The following is a 17,246-nucleotide window of genomic DNA, read 5'->3' as shown; positions in this document are numbered from 1 at the left end:
AATATTTCTGGACTCAAGAGGTTACTACTTTCCCAGGATCTAGAGTTACTTCCAAAAATGGTTGAAAGAAAGAAAACAAAACAGGAAATGTGATAAACAAGAAGGCAATAGTTATCCCTGAGAGTGATAGAAAGTCATGCCCTATTAGGTGAATTGGGGCAGATTTGACTAGTAAAAATATGTGTTGCCCTGTAATATTTCCTGGCTGGAAAGGAATAGGTTTCTGGTTTAAAAATGAACATTGGTTGATTAGATGTCCCTACCATTTGTACAGAGAACCTCTGCTCTGAGGGAGAGGGCAACTTATTTGCATAGGGTTTCAAGAATAGATAAAGTAACCCCTTATCTGTAAGGGCCTTGGTAGTTTTCCCTTTCATGGTAATTTCAATTTCTTCTAAAGTATTGGTACGGAGAAGGGAAAATGTCGTCCTGCAATCCTCAAAGCAAGGGTCCTTATGACTCTGATTAAATTTAGTTTTAAATCCTAACTCTAGAAATCATATCTCCCTCCCCGCCCTCTGTCTCAGAGACCTAGTTTCCTCCCCGCCTCCCACCCCATTATCAGCAACCCCCGAGGCAGTGGAAGAGAGTAGCCAGGACCTGACTAACAGTGGCACGGTCCCGACCTTTGGTGGGCTCAACATAACATCTGGACCTATATTTCAGCTCCTGAGCCCTAAGGTGGACTGACCTCCTGGCTCACCTCCCACCAGTCAGCTCCTAGCATGACCCCAACCTCTAACCCATGGGTGTCGTGATTTTGGCCTACATTTATCAGGGCTTCGAGCATTAGCTTTCTGTTCTCCTGGATGGTGCCATTCATCAACAAATAGCCAATACTTCTCCACTGCAATTCTCAGTGTTTAGTGTTTGGCTTTGCTAGTTAGTGCCAGATGGATGACTTCTTTCTATTCTAGAATAGCCCCTTGCTTGCTTCTATTCCTTTTCTTTTTCTAAATCTTATTTTAGTTTTCTACAATCCTTCATCAGATAGCCTGGGCTTTTACAGTGAAAGCAGACTCCTTTTTCCTTGTTGAAAAGGACTTCCAGGAGGCTTAATTGCTGGAGCAGATTTTAGTAGCTTTATCTTTTTCTTTCTTTTGGATAGTTTTAGGTAATCAATTGGCCAGAATTACTAACTTGCCAGTATGTGTGGTTGGCCAGTCTATGGTTTTTTTTAAATCAGAGTTTCAAGCACCTCATTTAATCCTTCCAAAAATGCCAAATTGAGCAATAGATCATTTAGTGATCCATAAAACTGTCTGAAGACAGTGCTGAATGTTGTATGAAAGTTTTCTCAAAATGTTCAAAGAAATCAAGACGGTTTCTTCAGGTCTTCACTGAACATTGTTGGATTTTCATCCCATCCAGATCTTAGGGAAAAATCTCAGGGATGGGTTGGTATAGCCAGTGGGCTAATATCCTGCATTTTCCCCAGCCTGTTTCTCTTCGTTTTTAGAAGTCCTCTACAGGAATATTCCAGCAAACCTTACTTAGCCATTCTGCTGCTGTGCTCTTAAAACAAATAGATGTATTAATTGGAACAGGTAAGAATAGCCAGGATCATATTTCTAACAGTTAAATCAAATTTCATTTGAAGGCAACAGCTTCTTGGAGAGGATCAGGAAAATCTTTAGTTACATTCCTTAATTCTGTTCTAGTTCAAGGGAAGCAAATTACTGCTATTTTTATGGCAACTTGACCCTGTCTGGCCATTTTCTACTCCTACGAGTTCTTTCCTGACTGACCTTCCCCCACCTCAAGGACTCTCCAGCTCACATCTGGCGTTTCATGCCTTGCCAACCAATTAATGTTCTTCATTATCTCTGGAGCTTGTTGTGGAAAAATCCCAAAATCAATCCAACAAAAAACCAAGCAGTAACTCGGAGAGAAGGAAAATCAAGATTTATTACCCACAGTCCCAGAAGAGCTAGAGCTCTGAAGATCTGGGCAGTGTGCTCAATGACAACATTCCTTATATACAGGGCTTTTACACAAGCTGATCGGTTGCTTGGAATTTAGACCATTACAAAGCAAGGGAGTTGTTATGGTTGCAAATAGTAACACTGGCGGAAGGGTGGGAGTTGTCATGGGTTACCGACCAGAGCGAGGTGTTACAAATTGTTACAGGAAGCCGGGAGCTGCCAGGGTACAAAGTGCTACAAGAGCGGGTACTGCTGGGGGCACAGTTACATTCTCGGAGCAAAGGTACAGTTACATTGGCAGATCCATCTGAGTGCAAGTGAGCTGTTGCATGCAGCAAGCGCTTTTGCGGAAAGCAAGCATATTAACAGAAGCAGAACAGAAAGCTGATTCGTTTTTAATGAAATTCCCCAAACTTCCTCTTCAGCTGTGTAGGAACAAGACTGTATGTTACAATTGGGGCTCAACTTTTGGATAAGAATCTGTCGAGCCTCTGCCCGGCATCAATAAACACTGCTTCTTGCTTTATAGCCTCACTGTTCCATCTCTCTGTTGAGAATCCTGCATTTCCCCTGCTCTTGAGACTGGCTTTTCTCTAAAGAGAGAGCTGCCAGAATTTCTGGTTTTTCTAGTCTATCTTCACTGGCCTTCTCTTGTTTCCCCTGGGTACGTAAGGACCTTGGAGGAGAGAGAAGGGGGAGGGGAGGGAGGACACGTCCAGACAAGAGCGATCAGAATGTACAGGATCTATGGAGCACCTGGAGAAAGGGGGACCTGGGATGTTGGTATTGCGCAGTTTCAGAAGACTTCTTTTGTTCAAAGACAGTTTCTAAAACTTTTATTAACTTCCTGGAGAATAGGAAGTCTGTGCCTTCTATTTACCAACCAAGGTATGCTTTCCAGTCACTCTGTTTAATATTAGAGCCAGCTTTGCCACTCATTCCTAAAATGCTGCAGGGACTAGGGCGTCGGCCCCGGGCCATGAGACAGTCTGGTTAAATGCAACTGAGCCAGGTCGGGACAGGTTCCCCGCCCAACAGCGGAAGCCCTTTAAGCTGAACCACGCATCCTCCCGCTGGCTGTCACTCAGACTGGAAAGGGAGCTGCCCAATCAGGGGCACCGCAGAGGCGGCGGGTGGGGCGACGCACCTAAAAGGCCTATAGATCCTTCTGCTCCAGCCCTGCTGGGGTCCACTCCTCGCTTACTTACCCTTTATGATCCTTGGTGTCTTTGGTGCCGCCTCTGTCCCGCTCTGATCTGCGTGAGAGTCGTAGGCAGGACTCAGGAAGACCCCGGAAACCCAGAGATGGTGAGTGTGGGGCCGAGTGCAGAGACTGACGAGGGGCTGGTTGGAACCCGCTGGAGCGAGACCCGGACTCCCCGAGGTCAAGTCAGGAGTCTGCGGACCCGAGTTCTCCCGGGGCGCCGCCGGGACCTCAGTCCCCTCCAGCACGCAGAGTGGGTCCTGGGCCGGCAGCCGGGGCCCCGGAAGTCCTGCCCCGACACTGAGCGCGGGGACTCAGGCCCCCGAGCCTCTGGGCAGCTCTGCACCGCAGCCCCGCGTCTCCCCCGATGGTGCTGTGACCACGGGGAGGGTCATTCGGGGACAGTAGTGACTCCGTTTCTGGGGTTCATGTGGTCGCCAGTCCCTTTATTTCTCCCGAAGGGCAGCCTTTTTTTCTCCTGAGTTTTCCAAGTGTTTGGGGAGCAGAATCTCAAATCTACGACCTTGTCCCCCCAGCCTACCTCTTTCTGGGACTGGCAACAAGCCCCTAAATTTCCAGATTCCCTCCTCTCGTGCCCTAAGCCAGCTTCCCCTCTGCGATTCACAGCATCGTTATCAACTGTTTGTCCTCCGGGTGCATTTCAACAGACCCAATATTTTCATGTTATTTCCCCAGAGCCATGCAATGGCTAAATATAAATTAAAGATTTATATTCCTGTGGATATTATAGGTGAGACGAAAGCCGAGAATGACCATCTGGAACTATGTTGCATGAAATCCCCGTTCCTCTCCGCCAGGACCTCCCCTGGGCACAGACGTCCTGCGGGAAGTCCTTTGGGTGCGGGCTCCTCCTTGAAACTTTCCTGGGTGGTCTCTCCTGTCAGCACTGCCCCTCACGGCGTTTGTCGCTTGAAATTATTTATTGACTTAATTATCTGTTTTTCAATAGGAGTAAAATGTATTTAATCAATATGATCGGAAGACCGTGTAAAATAGTTCCAAAGAGGCACAAAAGAGGTGAATTTCAGGAAAAAAAAAACAACCTTGGTATTACATACCATTTCTCATAGAATCCTTCTTTTTTCCCCTGAGCATGTATAGTAAATTTCTGAGGTTTGCTTTACTTTTGGGTGTTTTAAAATAGAATTCCAGGACTTAGCCTAGCAGAACAGAATTGTTCAAGTAGATTAATTATTTACAAACCGGTTTCCGTCTTTGGAAATAATAAGTAACTGACAGCTTATTTTTTCCCCCCTTAAAGGAATAGATATTTGGAGTTTTTTGGTTAAACTAGTGAAAAGCTCTTACATTTTTCTTCCTTTCCATATAAATGCTGAGTTTATGTGATTTTGGTGGATTCTTCAAACACTGAGTTCATGTCATTTAAAATACTGTTGTGGAAAAGTATCCCAAGAGCTCCAAAACCCAGTCCAACGAAAAACCGAACAGTAACTAGGAGAGAAAGAGAATTCAAAATTTATTACTCTGAAAATCTAGGCAGTGGGCTCAGTTGAAATATTGTTTCTATTATAGAATTTTTACACAAGCTAATTGGTCAGTTTGAACTCAAACCTTCACAAATGATGGGGTTGCTATGGAGACTATAAGTAGTAACATTGGTAAGGCAGGGAGTTATCTCCAGTTGCGGACAGATACGAATTGTTACAGAAAGCCAAGCTGCTGGGTACAAGCAGTTAAATTTGCAAGTGGAGCAGAGTGCAAGGGAGCTTTTGCAGGAGCCCTTGCATGCAGTGAGCTTATTTGCAGAAAGCAAGCATATTTACAGAATCAGAAAGCTGATTAGTTTTTAATGAAATTCCCCAAATTTCCTCTTCAATATCAGTAGTGGTCCAAAGCAGAGGCCTGATGCCACTGAACAAATATTCTAGAAAAAAGATGTATTATCAATAATACGAACATCTAATTTAGGAAACAATAAAAGAGCAACTCAAACCCAAAGTAAGCAGATTAAAATAATAGTAATTAGAAAAGAAATTAACTGCAAAATCAATGAAGAAAACATAAACCAAAAAAAACTAGTTGACGAGATTAATAAACCGGTAAAGATCTAGGTAACATAACTAAGAGGGACACAGAAATTACAAAGCCATCATGGGTGACTCCAAGAGGCACGAGAAGTGGTTACTGAAGCTTCTATGGTGAAGGGGTCTCTGAGGACACCACCAGTTGTGCTTGTTTTATGGTGATTTAAACAGTCTAGAGCCTTCGATGGTAGGGGTGCCCATTGAAGATGGGGCAGCTTGCAAGTAACAGCATAAATATGTTCAAGTAAAATTTGTAAACAAGGAATATGTTGCATCCCAAATACAAAAAGAATCTAGACGATGCTGTGGGTGCCGAAAGGGACTATAGCTATTTCTTCTTGGTTTCAGGAAGGAAGTGGACTTCAGTTTATTAAAAAATTTAATAATTTTTTAATGCATCCAAGGCATCAGGGCCTCATAATATGTCTGGGGCAACGGTTCAGCCACTTTTTGCCAGACTCTTTTTCTTATATATGTATGTCCATAATGTCCACAAAGGAGAATGTCATGAATGTCATGTCACGCCTGTTCTCCTGAGCAAGGTTAATGCAGCTCAGATCTTCCCTGCAGAGACTTTGTGCGGTGCTGAGCTTCCCTGAGGGGAACCAGGTAAAGGTGTATCATCCCTACAGAGGTGAGGCCAACTGCAGCTGAGAGACTGTTGACATAGGCACTGAATGAAACAGACTTAACCAAATCTGTGATAGCAGAATGTGTACCAGTTGCTAAGTGGATGGAGTCGGTAATTCCCATAATATTGGGAATCGGGTGTAGGGTTTTATTTGGTGACACCACAACCTTCAGATTGCAGCAATCTACTGTGAGGTGTCAATCATTCTTTCCAGGTTTAAGGATAGGACAGATTCAGCTGTTCAAAGGACAAGCACTGGGGATAATCACTTCTCCCTAAAAGGGTTCATATAACAATTTTCAACCCTTCGGGGTCCTCTTTAATTTACACTACACCAGATTAACTAATTTAAGTGAGGGGTATGGACCATGGAGTCCCATTTTGTGAAGCCAATTTGGAAGACTTAATTTAACTGAATTTTAATTTATCGGTGATTGGTTCAGAGCTTTCCTGGTCACTATGGGTTATTTTAGGAGAATGGGTGCTATGACACCTGAGCTGCCCCCAGAAATGAACTCTGGGAGCCCAACCCCATCCCTAAGCATGGAAGTGCTCTCTTGCCCAAGCTTCCATTCTCACAGTGAGGAAACTCAGCCTGATTCAGTTTGAGTTCTGACCCAAACAAACGCTCCAATTCCTAACTCTTTGTCCACAAGACAGAACCTCTGAACTTCACAGACTTTCTCAATGTGTGCAAACACACTCTGAGCACACTTGCACTGTGGATGGAAAACTCAAATAAAATATCTAAAACATTGAGGCCTAAGGAAACCACAACCTCAGAAAGGGCAGCATCACCCTCCCCCAGGTACACTTGCACCCCCAGCTCTCCAGGGCTGCAGCTTCTCATCCAAGGCTTCTCCATGGAGGGTGTGAGCAGGAAAGACACCTTGCAGGAGAAGGGGAGGCTCCCTAGGGAGAACCACTAGGCCTTCAAGCACTTCCCTTTGCAGGTCAAGAGGGCCTTGGCTTGGGCCATTGACATCAGGCCTCTGCTTTGGACCACTACTGATATTGAAGAGGAAATTTGGGGAATTTCATTAAAAACTAATCAGCTTTCTGATTCTGTAAATATGCTTGCTTTCTGCAAATAAGCTCACTGCATGCAAGGGCTCCTGCAAAAGCTTCCTCCCACAACCTTTTATAAGTTTTATTTTCATTTCATTATTTACAGGTGTGTTGTTGAATTTTCACATTTTGGGGTTTTTATTAACTATCTCCCTGTTATTCATTTCCAGATTAATGCCTTAGTGGTATGAAACCATATTTTATATGATTTCTATTCTTTCAAATCTGTTAGTGTGTTTTATGCCCCAGAATGTATTCTGCCTTGGTGAATGTCCCATGTGAACTTAAGAAGAATGTGAATTTGGCTGTTGCAAGAAGCATCATATAGATTACAGTGAAATTCATTTATTACATGGTGCGGTTTAGTTCAACTCTCCTTCCTGATTGTCTGAAATTCACATACCTGTGGCAGCTTTCTTTTCATTGGTGTTAGCCTGGTACATTTTTTTTCCCTATCCTTTTACCTTTCATCTATCCCTGTCTTTATGTTTAAAGTATCTTTCTTGTAAGACAACATCTAATTGTTTTTGGAAATCCGATGTTACTGTATCTTTCAATTGCATTGAGGCCATTGATGATGAAAGTGGTGATTGATTCAGTTGGATTAATATCTACCACACCTTTTACTGTTTGTATGTTGCCTTTGTTCTTTGTTTATTTTTGTCTTCTACCTTTTTCTGCCTTCTTTGGCTTTAATTGAGCATTTTACCTGATTCTTTTTTTCTCCCCTCTTAGGATATCAGTGACACATATTTTTAAACTATTTTGATTGTTGCCCTTGAGTTTCCAGTACACATTTACAACTAAGTCATCTCCTATGTGAAGTCACACTACACCACTTCACTGGTTGTGCAAGTACCTCATACCACACTAATCCCAGTTCCCCCTTCTCTGTTCCTGTCACATTGTTGTCAGGAATTTCACTTGTCCACAAGCTCATAATTGCCAAATAAAGTGGCAATGACTCCAAGAGGCACGGGAAGTGGTCAGTGAAGCTTCTATGGTGAAGGAGTCTCTGAGGACACCACCAGTTGTGCCTGTTTTATGGTGATTTAAACAGCCTAGAGCCTTCGATGGTAGGGGTGCCCATTGAAGATGGGGCAGCTTGCAAGTAACAGCATAAATATGTTCAAGTAAAATTTGTAAACAAGGAATATGTTGCATCCCAAATACAAAAAAGAATCTAGACAATGCTGTGGGTGCTGAGAGGGACTATAGCTATTTCTTCTTGGTTTCAGGAAGGAAGTGGACTTCAGTTCATATTACTTTCAACAGTCATCTATTATGTTAAATATAAGAAATAAAAAAACATTTTATGTAGATTTTTTTAGTACCTCACCTTTACCCTTTACATTCTTTCTGATGAATTTTGAACATTTCTTCCAAGTAGGCATACTAATGACAAATTGACTCAATTTTTGTTTCAAAAGTACTTATTTCTTCTTTATTTTTGAAAGATAATTTTGTTTGACATAGAATTCTAAGAGAGTGGCATTTTTTTTTAAACTTTAAACATTTCACTCTTTTCTTGTTTGCATGGTTTGTGAAAAGAAGTCTGATTTAATTCTAATCTTTGTTTCTTAATAACTAAAGTGTTTTCCCTTCTGGATTCTTTAAGTATATTTGTCTTTAATCTTCATCTTTAATCTTCATAGTGTGAATATGAGATAGTTGGGTATACACTTTTATTATAGTATTTAGTGTTCTCTGAGCTTCCTTGATCTACAATGTGCTATCATTAATTTTAGGCAAATCTCAGGAATTGTTACTTCACCGATTTCTTCTTGTCTTTTCTTTCTCTTCCTTCAATGGTCCCATGGTGTGTATTTGAACTTTCTGTTTAAAGAAGGTTTTCCCAGAGTTCATGGATATTGTGTTCTTTTTTATGCCTTTTTGTTTTTGCATGAGACTCTGTTGAAATAGATTTTTTTGGTGTGTGTACAGACCATGTTAAGAATGCCATGTTTGTTTTCTCTTTGTTAATTTTGGAGACACTGGGTTATCCTGTGACCTAAATACTCTGTTGAATCTACAAAGAGAAGTTTATTTCAATTTTTAAAAGTATTTTCTAGTGAGGTTAATGATAACAACTAAGGTATTTAAATGCCAGCCCAGAAACTAGAAGTCTTTGAGTCCAGTTTTTCACGATTGACAGCTGACAGCTTTAAAGCCTCATCTTTTTTCTTCTCCTTGTCCCCCACATCTGTGCAAAGTGATAAGAAAGCATTAGTCTCCATCCTTTGGAGAAGCAAGAAATTGAATCCATGCACGCTCCTACCCTTGTGAGTTAATTCTCACCCCAGCTCTCTCAAACTATTTCATGCCTGCTTGAAAGGCCTGCCTTACGCTTCCCAGAGACTCAATTATGGAAGCAGTAACCCCTTTCATACCTTGTTGGCCATGTGTTGGGTCATCAGTTGAGGGAACCCATGCTCAGGGATTGAGCGATCATGCTCCTTTACTCCCCAGTGGAGCTTTGAAATGACAGAAGGGAGGGCAGCCTCTAGAGTGGCTGGTCAGGAAACACTTCCTCCTGACTGGGGAATGGAGATTTTAAGTTATTTTGCAGGAAAGCACTGCTGACATGTTTATGTAATTTATAATCATGAGAAAATTCATTATCAAGCCATGGTGGATGTCAGTGAACTGTCCCGCAGTCTGCAACTTTTAACCTGTTCCTCAATGTCAGCAGGACTCAGGATTGACTATTATGGTTCCGCTGGAAAGCACACTTCTGGCATATTATTATCTCAGGGTGTGTGTCCATCTATGCTAAACATTGGCTGGAAGCGGCCCTGAGGCACAGGAGTATAGGGATTTTGTGGTCTAAGCTGTCATGCTTTCTTTTTCGTGTCTGAACTCTAATTTCCAAATAATAACTTTCTAGCCTATCAAATCAGGGAGAGAAAGAAAGAACTGGGTCAGTGATAAATATTCCATGAGATAAAAATCATTGTTTTCTTACAATAATATTTTCATCCAGTCCGCTTCATCTGACTACAAGCATACCTAGGAAATATTGTGGGTTCAGCTCTAGCAAATATCACGATAAAGCGAGTCACGTGAATTTTTTGGTTTCCCAGGTCATATAATGTCATATTTACACTATACTGTAGTCTATTAAGTGTGTAATGTCATTATATCTAATAAACTAATGTATGTACTTAATTATTTTATTTTTTATTTTTTAAGTTTATTGGGATAACACTGGTTAATACAATTATATAATTTTCAGGTGTACATTATAATTTGACATCTGTATATTTTATTGTGTGATTACCACCCAAAGTCCAGTTTCCTTCAGCTACCGTATATTTGATCCCCTTTACCCACTTCACCCTCCCCCTAAACCCCATATTTGAACTTCTTTACCCCATCTGCCTCCCCTCTCCTCCCCCACCTCACTAGTAAACACTACTCTATAGTCCTCTGGTAACCACTAGTCTATAGTCTATGTCCATGAGTCTCTGTTTGTTTTCAGTCTCTTGTTGTTCATTTGTGGCTTTTAGGTTTATATCCCACATATAAGCGATATCATGTGATTTTTCAACTTTTTCTGTCTGGCTTATTTCGCTCAGCATGATTATCTCGAGGTCCATCCATGTTGTCGCAAATAGCAGTATTTCATCTCTTCTTATGGCTGAGTAATATTCCATTGTATATATGCATCACAGCTTCTTTAGCCAATTATCTATCATAGGACACTTCAGTTGCTTCCATGTCCTGGCCACTGTGAGTAATGCTGCTATGAACATCAGTGTGCACATATCTTTTTGGATATGGGTTTTCTAGTCTTTGGGGTAAATACCCAGTAGAAGGATTGCTGGATCATATGGTAGATCAATTCTTAGTTTTTTGAGGAACCTCCATACTGTTTTCCATAGTGACTGTACCAATTTGCAGTCCCACCAGCAGTGTATGAGGGTTCCTTTTTCTCCGCATCCTCTCCAATATTTGTTATTACTTGTCCTGTTGATTATAGCTATTCTAACAGGTGTGAGATGGTATCTCATTGTGGTTTTGATTTGCATTTTCCTAAAAGCTAGCGATATTGAGCATCTTTTCATATATTTGTTGGCCATTTGTATGTCCTCTAGGGAAAAGTGTATGTTCAGGTCCTCTGCCCATTTTTTGATTGGATCATCTGGTTTTTTGTTGTTATTGAGTCGTATGAGTTCTTTGTATATTTTGGATATTAGGCCTGTATCGGAGGTGTTGCTTGCAAATATATTTTCCCATTTGCATGGTTCTCTCTTTATCTTGTTGACAATTTCTTTTGCTGAGCAGCAACTTTTTAGTTTGATGTAGTCCCATTCACTTATTTTAGCTTTTACTTTCCTTGCTTTTAAGGTCAAATTCATAAAATCCTTTTTAAGTCCAAGGTCCTTGAGTTTTGTTCCTATGTTTTCTTCTATGCATTTTATTGTTTCAGGTCTCATATTTAGGTCCTTAATCCATTTTGAGTTAATTTTGGTGTGTGGTGATAGACAAGTCTAGTTTCATTCTTTTGCAGGTGGCTTTCCAGTTTTCCCAGCATCATTTATTAAAGAGGCTTTCCTTTCTCCACTGTATGTTTTTGGCTTTTTTTGTCGAAAATTATTTGTCCATTTAAATATAGGTTTACTTTTGGACTCTCGATTTTGTTCCACTGGTCCATGTATTTGTTTTGCTGCCAGTACCATGCCGTTTTGATTATTGTCGCTTTGTAGTATAATTTGAAGTCGGGCAGAGTGATGCCTCTAGCCTTGTTCTTTTTTCTCAGGATAGCTTTGGGGTCTTTTGTGCTTCTATGTATGTACTTAACTAAAAATGCTTTATTGTGGGGATGTAAAATACAGGATAGGGAATATAGTCAATAATATTGTAATAACTATGTGTGGTGTCAGGAGAACACTAGATTTATCAGGTGGATTACTTGATATTATATAATGTCCAACCACTATGCTGTACACCTGGAAGTAATATATTGAATGTCAACTGTAATTGAAAAATTAAAAAAAAAAATTAATGCTTTGCTGCTATAAAATGCTACCATTGTTTTAGTTTTCGGTGAGTCATACTCTTTTTGCTAGTGGAGGGTCTGGTTCCAATGTTGATAAAAATACAGTTTTTGCAAAGTGCACAAAAGCGAAGCAAAATAAAATGAGGTATGCCTGTACTTCTAATGGCCTGGAGGACTTTAGGACAGTATGACCACCTGGACTTTCATTTTTGGTGATGAGAATAGAAGAAAAATCTTCCAGTTTCCCACTATGTTTTTATTCACTGAAACGTCATGCAGATGTGACCCTCTGCCTCATGGAGTGCTATAAATGGTGGGTAATAAGGAAGGACATGAAAGATTTTTTCTAACAAGGAATTGATGTTTTTAAAGTTATATTCATTTTATTTGTATAGCATTTCCATCCTTTCCCAGCATGCTCTTTACCTTACCATTAGAGAAAAAAGAAGATGGAATGTGATCACTGTGAAAGTGTGAAAATAATTTCCATATGTATATGACGCTGTTAAATTTATGAGAAAGTATGAAGAGAGAATGTTTCTGATGACCAAGTCATAGAATAAATGTTTGGAGATGACAGAGTCATATGTAACCTTCCTATAAATGGAGTATAGATGTCCACTGCTGTCAGTCTCACAACATCTTACAATATACACATGTTGGATGATTTAGGACTCAGTGGCTTTTGAGGATGTCGTTGTGACCTTCACCCTGGAGGAGTGGGTCTTACTGAATCCTTCACAGAAGAAACTCTATAGAGAGGTGATGCGGGAAACCATCAGGAGCCTGGCCTCAGTGGGTAAGGATGACAGCTTACTTTCACCTTGTCAATTAGAGGGTAAGTGTTTTCTGCCCATTAGCATTGTTCTAAGATGTACAATGTGGGAAGGGAGGCCATTGGTCAATAAACTGAGCATTGTGACAGTCATTCATGGACCTAGAATCTAATAATTTTTCTATAATTTCAAATACTTTCGATTCATTTTTGTTGGTCTGCATTTTAGGGAAGAAATGGGAAAAACATGACACCAAAGATCAGCACAAAAACCATGGGAGAACACTAAGGTGAGTCACACATAATAAAAAACATTGTCTTACGTGGGCATCCTGGTATGCTACAAAGTTTTAAAAAGAAGCAACCAAAACAACCCCTTCTCCAGATTTATTCTCAGAACACTTTTACCAAATTACTTTTTTATATATGATATAGATGTTCAGTGTTTGCAAAATAGTTCACTCGCAAACAATAGAAATAAACCCTATATGTGAATATTGTTGTTTCAATAATAACAAGGCAAAGTTCTTTATAGAACATTCAGTATGTCCAATTTCAAACAATGTAGATGAGGCAGAAAACCTATACTTTTGGTATAAGTCATAAAAATATAGTTTAAACCTTTTACTAATAAGTCATTAATGTGCATCTTGGTTTTTACAGAAGTCATATGATAGACAAAATCTATGCAATGAAAGAGAGTAGTCAATGTGGAGAAAACTTCAGTGTTATTTCACATCTCAATCTGAACAAGAAAACTCTTCCTGAAGTAAAACCATGGGAAAATCATGTGTGTGGTAAAGGCTTCATGCAGCAGTCATCTCATAATAGGCATATAAAATGTCACAGCGGACACAAGCCGCGTGAGTATCTGATATGTGGGGACAAGCCCTATAAATGTAAGGGATGTGGGAGAGCCTTTAGTTTTTCAACTTCACCTCAAATTCATGAAAGATCCCACCCTGGACAGAAACCCTATTATTGTAAACGATGTGAAAAAGCTTATAGATATCAGGAAACTCTTAAAACACATGAAAGGACTCACAAAGGAGAGAAGCCCTATGAATGTAAAGAATGTGGAAAAGCCTACACATCTTATCAAGGTCTTCAGTCACATGAAAGGACTCACACAGGAGTGAAATCCTATAAATGTAAACAATGTGGTAAAGCCTTTAGATATCATAAAACTTTAAAAACACATGAGAGGTCTCACACAGGAGAGAAACCCTATGGATGTAAAAAATGTAATAAAGACTTCAATTCTCTCCATTCTCTTCAAAGACATGAAAGAAGCCATACTGGGGAAAAGACCTATAAATGTAAGGAATGTGGGAAGGCCTTTAGTGCTCTCTCAAGCCTTCGAGTACACATGATCACTCACACAGGAGAAGGACCTTATAAATGTAAGAAATGTGAGAAAGCATTTATTTTTTCCAGCTCATTTCAAAGACATGAAAGGACTCACAGTGGAGAGAAACTCTATGAATGTAAAGAATGTGGTAAAGCCTTCAGAGTTTACATTTCCCTCCAAACACATGAAAGAAGTCATACTGGGAAGAAACCCTCGGTATGTAAACAATTTGGAAAAGCCTTGAGTTCTTCGAATTCTCTTCAAATACATGAAACCATCCACACTGGAGAGAAAAACTATCAGTGTAAACAATGTGCAAAAGCCTTCAGATATTATCTAAGTTTGAAAGCACATGAAAGGACTCATAAAGGAGAGAAACCCTATGTGTGTAAAGAATGTGGAAAAGCCTTCACACGTTATCAAGATCTTCAGTCACATGAAAGGATTCACACAGGAGTGAAACTATATGAGTGTAAACAATGTGGTAAAGCCTTCAAGTCTCATCTCTGTTTCCAAATACATGAAAGAAATCACAGTGTAGAAAAACCTTTCGAATGTAAACAGTGTGGTAAAGCCTTCAGTTCAGCCAGTCATCTTCGAAGACATGAAAGAAATCACTCTGGAGAGAAACCCCACAAATGTCAAAAATGTAGTAAATCATTTATTTCACCCAGTGATCTTCAAAGACACGAAAACATTCACACTGGAGAAAAACCCTATGAATGTAAACAATGTGGAAAAGCCTACAGACATCATAGTTCTTTACAAACACATGAAAGAATTCATTCTCGAGATCAACCCTATGAATGTAAGGAATGTGGAAAAGCATTCAGATACTCTTCTAGTTTTCGAAAACATAAAAGGACTCACACTGGAGAGAAACCCTATAAATGTAAAAAATGTAATAAAGCCTTCAGGTATCCCAGTGATCTTCGAAAACATGAAATAACTCACATTCAAGAGAAGCCTTATGAATGTAAGGAGTGTGGAAAAGCCTTCAGAGTTCAGAGTTCCTTACAAACACATGAAAGAACTCACACTGGAGAGAAACCCTATGAATGTAAAAAATGTAGAAAAGCATTCAGGTGTTCCACTTCTCTTCGAATACATGAAAGGACTCACACTGGAGAGAAACCCTATGAATGTAAACAATGTGGTAAAGCCTACACAGATCACAAATTCTTTCAAGCACACAAACGAACTCATACTGGAGAGAAACCCTACGAATGTAAGCAATGTGCTAAAGCATTTATTTGTCGTAGTTATCTTCGAAGACATGAAAGAACTCACGTGGAGGGAAACCCTGTAAATATAAAGCATGTAGTGTAGCATTCAGGTGTCCAGGTTATCTTAAAAAACGTGAAAAATTACACAAGAGAGGACCCCAGTGAATTGTAAACAATGCATTAAGCCTACAGATAAGTTTCTTACAAACACACGAAAGGCCTCACAGCAAAGATCCTTTGAATAACAAGCAATGTGGTAAAGCTTTCATTTCTCATCTAAGTTTCCAAATACACAACACAAATCGTACTGGGAGGAAACCCTATGAATGTAAAAAAATGTAGTAAAGCATTTAGGTGTCCCAGTTACCTTTGGATACATGAAAAAAAACTCATGTCAGAGAGAACTATGAATGTAACATTGTAGTAAAGCCTTCATTTTTCACACAACCATTTGAAGACTCATGAGAACATGCACTATGGAGATACTATATGAGTGTTCATGGTGTGGGGAAACCTTTATCATCCCAGTTGGTTTTTCTGAAGGCATGAAGTGACTATTGGATTTGAATGTAAACAAGTAAAAACTGCCACCAAAAACAAATATAATGCAAGTAACAGGAGAAAGCTTGGTGGTAATTAAACCACATGTAATGTTCCAGAAAACTTTCAACATGGAAGAGTTGCTATTAAAGTTGTAAATATCTCGTATTTATTAAGCCTCTTTCTGAAAGTACATTACTGGAATGTATATTTCTACTACTAATTTTCAGAAATGAATACTGAGGTAAGATTATTCTGAGTCATCTTTCAACAATAGGTAATGCTTTTCCTCAAAATTGTGAATATTTTCTCTTTCCTCCCCATTTTGAAGCCTATTGTATCCATGGGTCAGTTGAAGTATATTTGTAATACGCAATTAGGTTTAACTTTTTGATGTTTTTTTTTCTTTCTTTCATAATGTTTTCTTTGTTCTGTGTTAGGGGCCATGAAAAATGAAAGTTTGGTGTTTGGAATTGTCCTACTATCCTTGCAACAGTACCTGGATATCTCTGATTGTATATATCCTATCTCTCTAGCAAAGCTTTTTTTGGGGGGTCGGGGGGGGAGTGATAGGTATAAGAGCCTTTTCCAATTTTTATACTAAAATACATTTGGAGTAAATTTTTATGTATGACAAGTTTATGAAAGAACATAGTTTGATGTTCATTATTCATTTTGTATTTGGGCCTTTGCTTTTTGTCCTTCCTTTCCATTGTATTTGGTGATAGACTTTAAGAAGAGAGACCTGTCATAGATTAAAACTAGACTAGGAGATATCCTGCCTTATTGGTAAGAGAAGGAACTAGATTTTCCAGAATCCATATCCTTTATGGTTGCATCTTAGAATTCACCAGTAGCCTCACTTGTATGAGATTTGGAAGGGAGAAATGAAGAACATGTTAGTCAGATTTTGTGATCACCATACTGAGAAAGAGACAGATGTATAGGAACTTTGAGGACAGTCTTTCTCCAATTTTCCAGAGTCTTTGCCTTTCCAATCGAGACTGTTCTCAGAACTACCACCAACTGTTCGATTTCCATTTTCTTATTGGTATAGGTTTCCACTGATATTTTGACAAAATCCATATTAAATTTCCATCAAAATGTGGATTTTTCTGTAAGCCTTCTTGTGTGCACCGGGAAATTAACTCAGACTTTCCTGCTTGAGAGTATTCTCTGATTCCCCTCTTCTCTGGATTATACCCACAGAGGGTCTAATTTGTATAAGAAATAGTTTTATGCTGTTAGTGGTGCTAATGAGTATGTTTTCCTGATTAATCACGACATCTGCAGTGGTGCCATCAAAAAGAATGACATAGGTGTTCTCTTTTCCTCTCCTGCATAGTATACTGGCCGCCTTGACCCAGTCATTTCATGTAAGAATAAGCGCCTTCCTTCCGTCAGGAAGAAAGAAGGTGTTTCTTATTACTTGTAGCTGAATGTAATCCTGCACTGTGT

At 39.6% G+C, this 17,246-nt stretch overlaps 1 protein-coding gene across 1 annotated transcript; it reads left to right on the top strand.

Annotated features, from left to right (window-relative positions):
• The first annotated feature begins 2,908 nt into the window (after nt 1-2,908).
• Nucleotides 2,909-16,896, top strand: LOC120616954 (zinc finger protein 709-like). Its single transcript, XM_039880504.1, has 4 exons — nt 2,909-3,233; nt 12,569-12,695; nt 12,901-12,961; nt 13,335-16,896. The coding sequence occupies exons 1-4, from the start codon at nt 3,231-3,233 to the stop codon at nt 15,349-15,351; spliced, it is 2,208 nt and encodes a 735-aa protein (XP_039736438.1). The 5' UTR covers nt 2,909-3,230; the 3' UTR covers nt 15,352-16,896.
• Nucleotides 16,897-17,246: the final 350 nt, after the last annotated feature.

Source organism: Pteropus medius, unplaced genomic scaffold (assembly GCF_902729225.1).
Source record: "Pteropus medius unplaced genomic scaffold, Ma_sr-lr_union100, whole genome shotgun sequence".
NCBI classification, from domain to species: domain Eukaryota; kingdom Metazoa; phylum Chordata; class Mammalia; order Chiroptera; family Pteropodidae; genus Pteropus; species Pteropus medius.
This window is presented reverse-complemented; position numbering and strand designations above follow the sequence as displayed.